A 16,048-nucleotide genomic window follows, 5' to 3' on the forward strand; every position below is an offset into this window, starting at 1 on the left:
TTCCTTTATTTCTTCTCCTTTGGTTCAGACAGTCACCACCCACCTTAATTAAAAGCCCATTATCATATGATCTCCCGACCATGGACTGAACTGAGGCAGCACAGTCTTTATTTACCCATATGCTTCCCCAGAGAGGTTGTGAGCTCCTTTCTCAAGTCTGGCCCTCTCTTTTTTCCACCACATGCTTTGATGAGGATTTTGTCACCCAACACTCCACACGTCTCTCTGAAGGCAAGGATTCGCCAGCAGAGTGGCAAAGACCTTCCCATTACCATGTCTGCCCACAAGCAGGACACAATCTGTTCACATAAAAACCAAACATAGTAATAACAAGCACGATTTTAAAAAGAAAGTATCACAATTCAAGTGTGTTTCTTAAAACACACTGCTGTCAGCCAGGATCCTCCCCCTTTCTTCTGAAGGCTAATGTTTTCTGCCAAACCTCTGACCTTGGTAGTTTGAGGGGTCAAATGAGTCTAAGGCATGAAAGCCAATTATTTTGCAACAAAGCACAAAAGTTCAAAGAATACAGATAAGAAACCTTTTTTTTTTTTTAATTTTACCCTCTTTTTTGGTTACAAGAATTACAGAGTTACTGTCTATATGCTTTGAAAACCGAAACTATGTAGGTTCTGTGTGGTTTCTTGGCTCAAGAGAAAAGACTGCTTCTGTAGGCAGCTATTTATGAATTATATTGTCTGCTGCTTGGTCAAGTACACTAAAGAATTAAAAACCACTCATATTTTTCTTCTACCATTTCCTGACTCATGCAAGTGTGTGCTTTTATTATAACAATCATTGGAAAAAATCCATCTTCCCCTACAGCCAAGTCCATGAACTGCTTCAAGACACAACCACGGAATTTGGCAAAGCTCTCCAGCTACATTAAAAGCAGCAACTTCTATGAGCCTATCACCGACCCTCATTCTTCATTTAACTTATCCAGAGCACGATGATGTCAGACCTGGTCATAACCTTTCGTTTCTGGATTCTTTTTGCTCCTTGAGGAGTCTCTCATCTCAATCAAACTATCAGCAAAGTCCATCTGCTCTGCCATCAGTGAAAAGGCAAGAAACAACAAGGCCACACTTTCTTAACACAGAGGCCACCTTACACCAGGAGGCATCGTTTCCTCTAACTCTATTTAGCAGATTATTTGAAGACAGAAATCCTCTCTGTTTCAAGGTTTATGGCAATTCATATAAATAGTAATTATTTGAAGATATTTTCCTACTAAAATATAGATCCCCCTTAGTCTGTAACAGTACAAACTGGTTCACAGTCCATGAAAAAGTACTTAAAACCACATAAAAACACCTCCTAGATAAATGCTTTTAGCTGTCCAAGGCATCTTGCCCACTTTACCAGTGAGTGGCAGATTTTCAACATACATATATTTATATACACACATATATTTAAAGGGTCACTTAATTCAATATGCACTCTAAACAAACAAACAAAGAAGCAAACAAAAATAAATTTAATATAAAACTTTTTTCTCCACTTTTATAGTTTCCACAGCTATTATACCACAGCCTAGAAGACTCACACATGTATTAAGGATTACTACTGTTGCAGTTGATGAAAAGTTGTCATTTGCAGTATTCTGCAAAGTGTCAAATTAATTATAAATGACATAATTGAAATACATATAATGGAACTGCATTAGAGTAACTTGAAAAAAACTAAAAAGCTTCTATGGTAAACAAGTGCTCTTAGTTCTTATTACTCTAAATGCTTCAGCATTTTTAATCTTGTTAACTTTACAATAGTATCTTTTAACTTTAGAATAGGCATAAGATTTTTACCTTCTCCAGCACTAATACAATAAAAGAGAACAATTGTGTCTTCCAACCCAAAGTATTCTACAATTTTCTTCCTTACCACTGCAATTCCTCTCCAAGCTTCTCTGAGGAATCTTCTGGCATCACTTTATACATATCATCTTCTTCAAGCTTCCGTTTATGGCCGGTAATAAATAAGGGATTCAACCACCTAGTCAAACACAAATTATTAGCAAACTGATCAGCAGACCAGAAAGAGTAATTTCTTTACATCATAATTTAATTCTTTTACCCCCTTCTTTCCTCCTCCTGAATCATCCAACATCCACACATTTCACTGCACCTTTACCTAAGAATTAAGTCAACTCCTATCTGGCAAATGGGAAAGCACTTCCCATTTCCTATTTCACTTTACTCCCATAGCACCTTACTCCCAAGTATCCAGACAGCCAGCATAATTCTTCTTGGCCCTAAGGGAATTGTTTTCTTACAGTGTTTCCTTACACTCAAGGAAAAATAGCATTCCTTTAGCTATTATGGAAAAAAACAGAACTTAACCCAACTATTAAAATATTGACAGCTGTAAATAAAATAGTAATGCACACTAAAAGACATTTTTTGTAGCATTTCCTTGAGGAGAAAAGTAGCTGCTGCTCAACTGACATTTTGACAAGTATTAAAGGTCAGTAATTTAAAGACAATCACTGAAATGTAAAAATGGGAAAATAATGGATTATTACGGTATCTTTCTCATATTTGGAGATATAAACAGAAGCACACTGCCACAATATGTAGGTTCAAAAAAGGAAAATACTGTCTAACAGCTCAGTTTCCTTAGTGGAAAGATTCTTAAAAGCTCAGTATTTTATGAGACCACTTTGAAGATAAATTATAATAGCAGTACTGTAGATCTGTTGAAAAATACTGCATTTCATTAGATCAAATGGGTCAACTGTCAGGGAACAGCAAAACTAGATTTTTATGCACCTGGGTCCTTCCCCAAGCCTGAAACACGTCAGGGATGTCCAAACAGTTTCAGTTGTGCTCCACAGAGCGAGGGCATAAAGCCAAGAGTGACCAAGTTGTCCATGAGACAGAGAAAAAGGGAATGACACATGCAAAACAGGCATGGCTTGGTGGGAACAGTGGAGTTAGGGAATTTGCAGTTATCCACTTAGTTTGTTTCTCTACTGAATTTGTCATATTTTGTTTCCAGGAAACATGGGTTTTGGCACTTAGGCTTTTCCTACAAGTGCTTTCTCAACTGGTTAACACCATCAAAATCAAGAAGTCAGGGATGGATCTGTTTTGGAAAAAGCATTCTTGCACTCAAGGCAAGCTATCTGTCTCAATTGCCTGTGAAAGTTCTTACATGCTGCTCAGTTTCTGACACTTATTACCCAACTTCACCAATACAGTTCTTAGAAGAATGTGTGGTGTGCTAGGTGAAATGTATTATTTTCTGGAAGACCTACATGCGAGATTTCAAAACTGGGGTGGTTTACAACGAGGGTTTTTATTTATTCCCAACCACAACAGCAGTTATGAATACTCATCAACTTGCTCTACATTTCTTGCTCGGGCATGTTCCAACTAAACTTTGTATATACATACACTGGCTTGCAAGAAGGTAGTTTTAGAGAAGGTAGATGGGCAGGCAGAACCCTAGAGAGGAGGCTCAGAGAGTTTCTTCAAAGATAGCACTGTTGTAAAAACCTTTTTCCCAGGCTCCATGGCACAACCGCAAGCAACAAATGGGATTATATACTGTTTTTCCCTCACTACTTAGCATGTTAGCACAGTGTTTTCATGACTCATTCAAAAAATTAAGTGTCTATCCTTAAGAGTAGTACCTTTGATGCCTAACAGCCCTTTTAAAACTCCTGGAGTGAATACTGAAGATTTGTTTATGTGAGCTGTTGGCTCCTAAATGTATGTTAAAGGTACAATTAGAAACAGAAAGTACTTGTCGGACAAGTCTGTTGCTTGGACTTTATGGTTAAATAGGATCAGGGCCCGAATCACTTCCACAATTTCCCCACAAAAGGTCCTGACAAAAGGTCTCCAATACCAAATGCTCCAACCAGCAGCAGAACTTCCTCCTGGTTTGACACCAGGAATCTGCTCCATTGAAACACAACTCCTTGACCTCAGTTCTTGCACAGGTGAAAAGCAGGTATGAGGTAAATAACCTCAAAGCCATTCAAATAATTTCTGCCTGCTGGATGAGACAGCCTGGTTGCTCCAGGACAGGCAGCTATGGGAAAGACCTGCAGGCTTCAGCTGACTCCTGAGGCCAATACCCAGCGCTCCTTCTCTTGCAACATCAGTGTTAGCTTATGATGTACCCATAAACAAGTCACAGGTCTCCTTTCAGACAGAGGCTAAAGTTACCTTTCTCCTAGCACGAGAACCAGGATGAGACAGCCCTTCCAGGAAAATATAAGGGATAAATCCTTCTCCCATCTATAGAAATGGTTGTGAGATTTCACTGGCTACTGCTGCCGAGGTGAAAACAAAACCGGTTCAGACATTTAACAAGGAACATAAACAGGATATTTAGTAGGGAATCACAGAAAGGCTGGGTTGTGTCAGAAGGGACATCTGGAGGTCAGCTGGTCCAAGCCCTGCTGCTCAAGCAGGGCCACCTAGAGCTGGTTGTCCAGGACAATGTCCTGTCCAGACAGCTTTTGAAGATCTCCATGGAGACTTCATAACCCCTCCAAGCAGCCTACAACAGTGCTCCATCACCCTCACTGCAAAGAAGTGTTTCCTGATGATCAGAGGGAACCTCTTGTTACTCAGTTTGCCTCTGATCCTAACCCTGGACACCACTGAACCGGCTCTGCCCACCTTGCACCTTCCCCTCAAGTATTCATCCACACTGATGATATCCACCTGATCTTCTCCTATCCACGATGAACAGCTCCAGCTCTCTCAGCCTTTCCTCCCAGAAGAGATGCCCCAAACCCTTAATCATTCTTCGCCCTAAGACCTTTCACTGCACTCTTTCCAGAACTGGATTCAGGTCCCCAGCTGTGGGCTCAGCAATGCTGCAGAGTACTTTCTGCATGCAGCAGAGTACACAGAGGAAAACAAAAGACACTCTAGAAACAGACTTAAATATACAGTCTTAAAAAATAAAAACAACGCTATTAATTTTACTCAGCAGAACACCATTCCTCTACTTACACCTTTCAAAAAGCCACAAGCAGGCAACAGGAAGAATAATGGAACAATGCTTCTGCTGAAAACAACTGCTCAATCCTGATAGCGTTTGATTCCACACTACAGCCAAGAGCAGCAAGTGCTGACCACAGATGTGCAGTCCACTGCAAAGTCACCAGCTGAAAGACAATACTCTCAAGTGTATAGGACTGTAAGAGCCATCTAGTTTATCCTTTTTCCTTAAACTCTCAAAACAACTTATTGATGATATGTCCACCTCCACTGAGGAGTTCTTACAGTTTGCAGTAAATCCTTTGTCCCCCTATCTCCACACTGTACCTACAGTGTGAGTGAATGAAAAACATTTAAAGAGCAGATGAGACATGACAGTGCAGGGTAAAAACTGCCAGAAGTCTCAAGGCTATCAAACGATTAGTTCCAGTGAAATCTAGTGCAACTTCAGGGCTTCTCCCTTTTTTCTATTAGTTAAAACCATAAGATTGAGAAGAGTAATATATTGCACTACAACCTCTATGTTAACATTAAAGAAGGCAAGGAAAACCAATCCAAAGTAAGCAGAAAACTGTAGTAATTAATTTTGTGACTTATTATAATGGACAAGATGGCAAAGACCCAGCACAAGTCCATATTTCTGTAAGGTTAGGGGAAAAATTGCATAAAAAACTCCAAAAATTTAAAAATCACCCATTGTTGACCTTTCTGATTAGTGTCCCCCAAAACACCCATCTTTAAGAGCTACTATCTGCCATGGAGATCTCAGGAGTAAAAAAGCTTTTAACAGTATGTTGTATTAACAGAGTGTAGTTAAAGACCTTTAGAAGAGAGTTATACATTTTTCTCTTAAAATTATACTAAGTCCTTGAAGGGCTTTTATCCCAAGAATGCAAATTCTAAGTTCAGCAAGAAGAGTTTGAGCATCACCATTTCACTGATACATCCTGAACTTTATGTTGGAAGGTCTACTTCCAGACAGAAGACTTAGCACATGTTCCTATTCAGTCATTAAGTAAAAGTTTCCACCTGAATGCCACATGCAGATTATGCCCTGTGGAATTCTCAGCACTCACAGCAGAACTGAGACCAACCTATTTCACACAGCCTGCTGTTACTCCAGTCACACACTTGTAACACACAAACCAACCAAGCCCTTCTCTTGCCTGAAGGCTCAGTTAAAACAGAGTGCTGCCAGGGGACTGTTAGACAAGGCTGACAAATAAAGCAAAGGCCTACATAAAGAACACCCCTGAAACCCCAACGTAGCCATAAAGGAAGACTATTCATTAGAGTGGTATGTCTTTTGTCAGAACAGAGATCAGCTAACACAAATCTCTTCAAAGACTATTAAAAACAGCTCACAAAAAAATTTGCATTTGTTGTGAGAACAGAATCTGTGCAAATTGCATTATTCTTTAATAAAAAAGCTAAAATAATAACCTAAATTAAAGAAATGGAAGAAATATATAGACAATCATGCAAACCCTTCCTCTCACCCCAATGATGGGCTCAATACCAATCTATTTTACCAGAAGAAAGAGAGGAACAACGAGCTGGGAAGGTAAGACTCTTCTTTCTGTTCAAGAAAGAAGCTGCTGCTCAACCTAAATAAAAACAAGACTCCTCAGTAATTGTCTTTACTTCTCTCAGGTACCTTCCTGTTTGCTAGGAATTTTGAAAAAAATATTTTTTCTGACACATTGCCTCATTTTAGTTACTCTTTCTGAACACAGGGTTCACATGATGCCCTTCAAAGAGCTTAGCCCAAATGTTTCCTAGCATGACCTAAGCATAAAAATGTATCTATAAGAATTCTGAGTACCTTGTGTTCTGCTGAGAATGCCTCTGTTCTATCAAAACGATTAGCTGATCAAAGACATCAGTCTGGAAGCATGCCCAGAATACGTCCCTGTTACTGCCAGAATACTGATGTAACTTGGAATAAAGATTTACAAAAATAAATTTAAAAATCACTCTATAACCTGGTGCAAACCCAGAGATAGTCAGCTGCAAAACAGTAAATCACTGTTCTGACCCCAAAAGGCTTTTCACCTCTGCAGCATTATCTTGGGCACTGATAAAAAAAGAAAGTGATTCATTTCTGAACCAGCAGAAACACAAAGACCACAATATAAACATTCACTTCCTGCATTTCCCTACTCCTGGGCCCTGACATTACACACCCTTTAAGATTACAACATCGTCAACCAGCCACAATTTACTTGGTTGCTCGGGAAAGTCCAATTTTTACCAACTGTTATGAGAGCAACTCCACCAAGATATTGGAAAGCCTCTAAGATCTGCAGAAAAAAACTAAGACAGTGTTTGCTTACCCTCCTAAGAGAAGTCATCCCCTTCTTCAAAGACAGCATGAGAGAGAAACAGGCTTGCTATCCAAAAGGCAGCATCATTAAGGCTAGTCATGCTATTCTGCTTCATACATGAAATAAAATTTCCCAAACAAGAAAGCTTGTAAATTAGACTTCCTATCATCCCAAAATAATTTCCTATCAGCCAAGGAAGAAATACATTGCAGATAGGTATATGAAACTAATGGCAGTGTCCAGCTCAAATGGTTCATGAACCCAGAGATGGGACCTGCTGTGTCTCTGGATTTGTATCACGTCCTGCTTGCAAATACTCAAAAAAGTACCATTCTCTCTCTCTCTCTCTGCAGAGCAGGCTTGCAGAGCTTTCTAGAAACCCAAGAATACATTGCAAGTTCTTCATGAACTGATAAAGTCTGTCAAAAATCATCAGCCAAGAAGTATTTGCAATTACATTACAAAGCTGACACAAATAAAAAACATCCTAAGATCAAAGGATGTGTCTGTAAGGGCCCTGGGTGCACCCACAATTCTCAATTGCCTTGACCAGCTCCACAACCATCACCCCACAGCCAGCCACTTGCATGGTACAGTACCTTCCTCTGCACAAGTGGTGTCTCACCAGTGTCACAAGAGCTCCTGCTTTATCACAGGACAAGTCAGAAAAATCAGACTACACAGACTGCTTGTCTGATTAGGAAAATATTTTCTTTATTTGTAATAATAAGCATAAGTTTAATTTCTGGGTAATTTTACAGTACCCAAAGCTACATCCAGTATACCCTCATCAACTAATTCCTCAAAGAGGTGGTTTACAAACTGCATTTTCCCTATTCCTCTTAAGCTTATTTATTACATTACAAGCATTACCTGTTTACACTTAATGTCCAGTTATTTTTCAACAGTTGCACAGGAGAGTCTTTGTTTACTCAAATTCTTCCATAACACTAGAATTTTGTCTCCCTTGAGCAGCTTGGAAGCACTACTTCAACAACTAAGCTGCAAAGTAACACATATTTCTTTCTCTTTAATCACCTACTTTGGAGATGGCTTTTTTTATAAAATAAATGGAGTTTCCTCACAGACCGTTTGGATAATAATGCACGTTGCTTATTCTGCCTGGTTCACCTCAGGAGCCTCACTGTACTGTTCAATACCCACCTTTGTGATCTGACAATCTACACCAGCAGTGCAATTCAGCACTGCTATGTGCTTCCTCTCAGTCCAGAGGATCACTGCTGCCATGGGATGTACAGAAAGGAGGACACACACACACACTGAAAGTCTCCAGTTATTTTGCAAGAATTCATAAATACCCTAGCAACAGTTTGTAGTCATCACGTAATTTTTTTTTAAACTTCTCCATTTCACATTTTCATCCATTCTCATTAGTAAGCTGCCATCTTCCACTTCCCCTTACGAAGTCATCCACAAGTAATAAACAGAGTAAGTCTGGTATTTCTTCAGATGCTTTTCAACTGGTATTTTGGTTGCAACTTCTCTCCCCAGCTTAATGGGGCTTAAAGAGCAGCTTTTCTCATTGCTTACAGAAGGAAAAAATAGGGATACAATGAAATTACTTCAAAGCCACATTAACTCAAAACGCCCTTCAGGCTTCCAGTTTCAATACCAACTGTATTAACCTTTGATACCCAGCTCCATCTCATCTTCCAAGCTGCTGCTTTTTCACAGCACAGTGTGAGCAGCTAAGCTGCTGAACACCCACTTTCTGATGCTGACAGTTACACAACTGGTACTTGACTACATTTATTGCAGGCTGTTTTCATGCTGTTCATCAGCCAGGTACAAAATTACCTCATTAATCTAGCAAACTTCCTGGTATTTCAGACAGCAAGAAGAAGCACAAACATGGCAAGAAGAGTGGAGCATGCAGCAAACTAACATTTTCTGCAGGCCTAAAAGCAGGGAAGAGAGGAGTGACATCACCTATACCTGTGGCATTTCAAAACTATCATTAAAATATCAATTCCAAACCCAGCAACCACAGCCAAGAAAACTACCAAAGATTTGATGCAAAGGTCTAAAGATTGTGACTTATAAAATAAACTTCAGAAGTTACTCAATAAAGAAGGACCTAATGGTGGGAATTTCTGTATTAACATCCTTTCTGACAAGCAATGGAAAAAGGGGAATTAAAATGCCCTGTGAGTTCCCACTGTTATTACAAGTGGTACGGTGCCAAGGATACAAAACAAATAAAATAGATGACTGGTCTTTTCAACCTTCCACTCCCAAAATCTAATTGGGTTATCTCCCTCCTCCACTCTACATATGGCCTAGTTTTCTAGGAGCAGGATAGGAAATTTTTTTTTTAAAAGAAGACAAAAACAACACCATGACATAATCTTAATTTTGAAGTTTTGCAGGAATTAGAAGACATTTTCTCTCTTAAACGATACAGCAGGCTTTACATAACCATTCCAAAAGCAAGTAGTCTGTTATACTTCTAACAGTTCATCTAACTGCATATCTAAGCACAGATATTTACAGTAGATAGCAAATGCTAACACTTCAACAGTTTACACACACTTGTTGTAATCCATATAATCTATTTAGCACTCTTTATCCACATATTTTAACTTTACTAGCTCATAAACAATAGTTTTCGAGTATTTTCTTTTGCATAATACAGACATCTTGCAAATAAACACACAAAACTTAAAAATTATTGCAGTAGCTCAAGAGAACAAATTATTCAAATTTGACAACAGGATATTAAATATCTGATAAATGAACAAACAAAGCACTATCTATCACAAAAGTTGTATGTATGATCCTCAGTCTTTTTTCATTCAGGAGAAAAAGAGAAGCAAGTGTGATTTCAATCTCTGGATACAGAAAATGTGTTTTCTGTTTATCTATACTGAAAATGCTTACATATTTCTTCAGTTTCTTATAGTACCATAATTGTCCTGCACCAATAAGTCAATAAATGAACTTAGCTACCTCAGAGATCTTTATGAAGTGGCATTACCACAAGCAATTTCAGGCACTGAGCATGGGAATCACTAAACATCAGGCAAGATCCCAGGCAAGTCACAAAGCCTGATATTTTCATGTTAATTAAATGTAAAATCCTCCCAGTCAAATCTGTTCATTGACACAATAAAGAACACGAACCAATTTTTTTGGTGGCACTGCTGGAGTCTAATTGAAATATCCAAGAACAACGATTTATTCTTTCCATAATTTCTTTCAATTTAAGGCAAGAAACACTTGAAGACAGACAAGCAGGCAATACTTAGGCTGTCTGAGAAATTCAGTGAAATCAGTCAGTGGCCTTTCCAATTCTAAGCCACAGGATGAGAGAGGAGGAAGAAGTAAAGTAAGGTGTGTATCTATTTTCACTGGTGCAAGAGAAATCTGTGACATGACTACATTTGGTCAGACAAGCAGCTACATATTGTACAGTCCTCACTCAAAATCCTAGGACTTATATATCTATGCTTACCCCATTCAATACAGACTTAAACCCAAAAATTAAGATTGTTTTCCACTCTTCTCTCCCACTGCACTTCACATCAGATCCATGAAGACTTAGTGGTTTTGTCATTCTCCCCAAAGCACACACATACTAAGTAAAAAAACAATGCTGCCAGATACAAGTATATAACCCAATAATTCCTTGGAGTAATAACTCTGTAGAAGCCTTGCTGCAAGTTTTCAGATCACGTTTTAGTGCTGTTATTGTAATGGCAATTGCTGCATGTCAAGTCATGATGTGAAAAGGCATCTAGCCCGAGGATGATGACAGTGTTCAGTGTTCCAAAAAACCCAAAGACTTCTCACAGTCATGGTTAGTCTGTGGCATGTGCTTAATAATTACTATTATTATTAAAATAAAGTCATAAATTTGTATGAAATCTAGAAGAACTTTAACTTATTTTACTTCTCTGCACAAAAACGCTGGATATTCTTTCCAGGGTGTTACAGCTTGCCCTCCTTCTCATATTGTTAACAGCATAAAAGTTATCCAGTCTTTCAAAAATTTAATCATAGCCTGTGTCTTGCAACTTTCCAGTAAAGTGGATTTGATGTCCAACTAGCAGAATGCATAAAAATTCAACTGCTATATAGAAAAAATACCTTTAGCAACTCAAGGGAAGAAGTGTTCTGAGCAAATAAAGATATACTTCCTAATTAATGAACATGCAAGCTCAAAGCTGGGTTAACAGCTAGAAATGAGCAATATTTTTACTCTCCAAAGTTATTAATTTAATAATCCCCACCACCCACATCAGAAAAAAATATACCAAAAGTGTGATTCTCAACTGCATGGGGGACTATAAGGCTTTTTCAATTCCTAAACTTTCTATAACTGAATAGCTGTTTAAACATGGAAACACGACTGAATTCTCTCTTCCTTGGACAAACCTTAAAAAGAAAGCAAACCCTCCTCATTCAGAGTCATTCTCACCAACAAACTGAGCCAGCAATTAAAAAACCAACAACCTAACAACATAGATGAAGTAAATCAGAAATACAAGCACTCTAAAGTATAACTGAAATACCAGCCAGAGCTTTAGAAAGTTTGGTGGGCATGGAAGTAGGGTCTCTTGAAAGTCAGGAGTTACAATAATATCTGAAACATCCAGAAGGCCAATTTAGGCTTTGATAAACCTCTGTTAGTATAGATAATTCAGTGAAAGACATGGAAAACAAGAATATTTTGCAACTGCTCTGATATTCACACTTCTGTCACAAATAGTTTTCATTCTTGTAACATTACACAAGGGACACGTTATAAAAATAACAATATTAACACACAATCCAGATGCTCCTCTTTCCCATGAACGTACTGCTGGAGTGTTTAATGCTAATCAAGCTCATACTTGCCAAAGTCACAACCCAAATGCAAGAATACAAGCTTTGAACAGCGGGAGAAGAATGTCTCTTCAGCCTACACACTCATTACCTGAGTTTTATAACTCAATGAAAACATGACTTCTTTTCTCCCATGAGTTTAATCCTGTTTGCACCAGGCAATAATGTAAGCTTTTATTCTGTACCACTGGGAACAAATGGGAGCGTGGTTCCTTACAATGGTAAAATTGTACTTTTGGGGAAAAATATAAACAAAATAAAAATAAGAAGGACTTTTGCCCAGCTGCTTGCTCATTGATACTTTTTACCCTCATTGATAACAAGCAGCCAACACCAGGAATGTGGAGGGCAGGTCAGGGGCACATAACCATATGGTAGTGGCTATTACTACTCACAGGATGGCCTCTCTCAAGCACTGTTTTCCCAATTCTCCAGATGAAAACATCTCAGAATGTGCTGTGTGAGACAGGAGCTAAAATGAAGCAATACTCACACAGCTAGGAGATGCTACACTCACTGTAGAAAAGGAGAGTAATTCTTAGAGTTACCCTTAAAGTTAGCTTTATAGCTAAATGAGAGTATTTTAACATTTCCTGAATGTTATGCAAAACGTTATTAACTTGCAGAAAACTGAGAGCCCCTGCTTGCTCAATTTTACCCACTGAAGGTATCATTTCAGCTGAAATTTTCACCCAGAAAACACTAATGCTTGTTGACTAGTGTACTGGTGCTAGTTGTGATCACGCACACCACAGGTAAGAGACGAGACTTCAGTAGGCTGCTTTCACTGCCGTGAATTACACTGCTGTAAAAGCCTGAGAAAGAAGTACATTGGGCAAATTCTAAAGCTTTACATGCTCCACTAAACCCTTTTGCAAAGCAGGAGTCCTATGGTTGTACATCAGGATCCGACTGTGAAGTCTCAAGTCCCAGTTGATCTCTGGACTTTTATCAGACCTGTCATCCCCCAAGCACAGCCTTCCACCTATTTTTCCCTTTGCAAAGTAAGAACCTAAAAATACATCTGGGGTAAAAGGAGCCTTTCAGGTGCTTGCCTAAAACAAGGGAAATTTAAGGTACTTCACTGTGGCTGAAGAAGTTGAAACACTTCTCTGCAATACATGCAGAGTGATACAGAAGGCCTAAAACAGAATGATATGAGCAGTCAGAAAGCTGGCTACGAGCACTGCAAGCTTCTTTTTCACATCTAGCTGGATTGGTTTTGGCAGAGCTACCAGTAACACCACAAGATCCCAGCAAGGGAAAGGGAACAGACCAGAAGCAGTCCTGGAATGCTACATGGCCAACTTAGGTATTCATCCCATTCTGCATGGATTTCACAACAAAGCTTCAGCATGGGCATCCCTGGTGTCAAAGTAAAAGTCAAAATGCTGAACGCAGGGAGTTCTGCACAAGCATATAAGCTGCCTGGTTTATTATTAGTTACTTATCTTCTTTCTTTCTGCACATAGTTCCTCTGAGGACATACCCCTGACTGAAAAATATGTTTAGTTAAAATTTTAAAATCCCTCTACTTTCCAAAGGGGACTTCTGCACCTGCTCAGAGCTGCTTATAGAATCAAAGAATTTTTTATTTGTGTTTCAGAGGTTTCCAAAAAAAAGAGCCACGCCCTCCCTTCCTTCCCCCTCCTCCATTACATACGGAGGCTGTAGCAGGTGAAGCAGGATAAGGGCTCGCTCTGTAGGTACCCTTCCAAATGAGATCTGCTAGGACAAACAGGCTTGGTGGTCTCCCGTTTTACTTTGCACATGTTTTCTTACTACATTTCAAAGCAACTAAAATGCTGGGCTACAATTCCTCACCTTCTTGAGCACAGATACATGCCGAGCTCCCCATCCCCACTAATACGAGACCAAGCACTAACTCTGGTAGCCACGTGGCCCCCTAAAGTTTGTGGCAACACCACCAGCCTTGGCTCTGTCACCCCAAGCCCCTCCAGAGCGGAGGCAGCAGATGTGTACCCACATGTGAGAGCAGCCAGGATGCTGCCCAGCCATCCCTCATGCCGGGAAGTTCCCACGCAGCCATGCGGGTCAGAAACCAGCTCACTGCTGGAGCGGAAAGACTCACGCCGAAGGCGAGCCCAGCACGCCTGCCCGGGATGAGCAATTCCTGCCCGCGACCCGTTATTCAAACGGGGAAGTAGAACAATGCCTGGGAGCAGTTCTGCACCCAGTCCCGGGCAGGGGCACCCGGCGGGCAGGAGTTCCCGGGCCGGGAAGCAGAAGACGCTCCCGTCCTCCCCGCACCTACCGCGGGAACCCAACACGTGCTCGGAGGGGGCGACGGGGCCGCGCTCGGCGCCGCCCGCCCAGCGGATCGCTGCCATGCCCGAGATAGGCAGGCCCCCGACTGCTCCGTCCCCAGACCGCAGCCGGAGATTATCGCGGGCTGCCGGGTTCACCTCAGGAGACCTCACCCCACCTGCGAGCCGAGGCTGCTCCGGCCGGCAGCGCTGACAGCCGGGCCCGCGGGGGGGAGGCGGCAGGTCGTGCCCGAGCCGCGGCTGCACGGTCACCGCCGGCACCGCTTCCCTTCCCCGCTCGCTCCTTCCCTTCCTCCCGCCCGCCGCCCGGACGCTCCGGGAGCCGTGCTCAAGTGCGAGCCGGGCACCCTTAGCCGAGGCTCGGCATTCCTGAGCGGCCGGGCGAGATGAAGCCGGCGGGCACCCCGGCGCCGCACCTCCGGCGCTGCCCTTCCCCCTGCCCTCGCCAGGCGCTCACCAGAAAAAGAGCCGGGAGCAGAGGCTGGCATCCTGCAGCGGGTTAGGCTTCTCTTCGCGGGGCACCGGCTCCATGCCGCCCGCCACGCCGCCCCGACCTGCCCGGCGTGCGGCGAGGGCGCAGGACCACGAGCGACTTCCACCGCCGGCAGCCGCCGCCGCTCTGCCGCCGGCCGGCGCTGTTTCCGGGAGAGCCGGCACCCTCGCCTCGGCCCTCCTCCTCCTCCTCTTCCTCCTCCTCCTCCTGCCAGCCGCCGCAGGACGCCTCCTGCCGGCCCGGCTTCCCCGCGGAGCCGGAGGAGCTGCCGGGCAGCGGCGGGAGCCGCTCCGCTGGGGCCGGCTCAGTGCGGGCCGAACCTGCCGCCGGGCTACTCTGCTCCGCTCCCCGCGGTTTCGCGCTGTGTGTGCCCCTTGCTGATGGAAAGCATCTCCTCGGTGCACGCAGCGCCAAGCAAAGTGGCCACCCGGCTCTTCTGGACGGAAAAATCCGTCCTGAGTCAGGGGCGAGTCGGGCTTAGCGGGACCAAACGCCGTCAGAAACGCTTGCTGTCAGCGCTCCTTCCCAGATGTTGCATGCTCTTCTATTAGAAAACGCAAACCAAACCAAAAGGACAATGTTTAGGAGAGGTTGGCGATACAAAATAAAGAAAATAATTAATTTCAGTGGTGCATCACTGAAATTGACAGTTCTCAAATGTTCAGCAAGTGATCACCAAACTCCTCTCCAGTCATGTCACCCGTGGCCTGCCTAAAGGGACCCTGATGAAAAGGAGTAGTGGAAACTGCAAGAGACCTAGGAAAACAGAAATACAGGACATGAAACTGAAGTTACCAAAGAACTGTTGGCAGAATGGTTCCCTACCACGCTATCATTTCTCTGCGGTCTCTGAAATCCAGGATGGCTGAGGTTGCAAGAGACCTCTGGAGGTCAGCTGGTCCAACCCCTGCTGCTTAAGTGCCATGTCCAGGCAGCTTCTGAGTATCTCCAAGGATGGAGACTCCACAGCCTCTCTGGGCAACCTATGCTGGTGCTCAGTCACCCCCACAATGAAGAAGTTTTTCCTGGTGTTCAGATGGAACCTGTTGTGTTTCAGCTTGTGCCCATTGCTTCTGGTCCTGTCACTGGGCACTACAGAGCAGAACCTGGCTCTGTCCTCCTTTCATC

At 42.2% G+C, this 16,048-nt stretch overlaps 1 protein-coding gene across 2 annotated transcripts in view; it reads right to left on the bottom strand.

Moving 5' to 3' along the window:
* ABCC4 (ATP binding cassette subfamily C member 4 (PEL blood group)) overlaps positions 1-15,053 on the bottom strand; it is a 141,555-nt gene extending 126,502 nt beyond the window's left edge. The window contains exons 1-2 of one of the 2 annotated variants that reach the window (XM_014881347.2): positions 14,885-15,052; positions 1,885-1,995 (exon numbers count right to left, since the gene is read on the bottom strand). In XM_014881347.2, the coding sequence (XP_014736833.1) occupies positions 1,885-1,995; positions 14,885-14,958 (185 nt within the window). In that variant the 5' untranslated portion in view covers positions 14,959-15,052. Of the gene's footprint in view, positions 1-1,884; positions 1,996-14,884 lie in introns of both variants that reach the window. The other variant, XM_088159824.1, reaches the window with a different exon arrangement.
* Between the last annotated feature and the right edge of the window lie 995 nt (positions 15,054-16,048).

Source organism: Sturnus vulgaris, chromosome 2 (genome assembly GCF_052056855.1).
Source record: "Sturnus vulgaris isolate bStuVul1 chromosome 2, bStuVul1.hap1, whole genome shotgun sequence".
Taxonomy (NCBI): Eukaryota; Metazoa; Chordata; class Aves; order Passeriformes; family Sturnidae; genus Sturnus; species Sturnus vulgaris.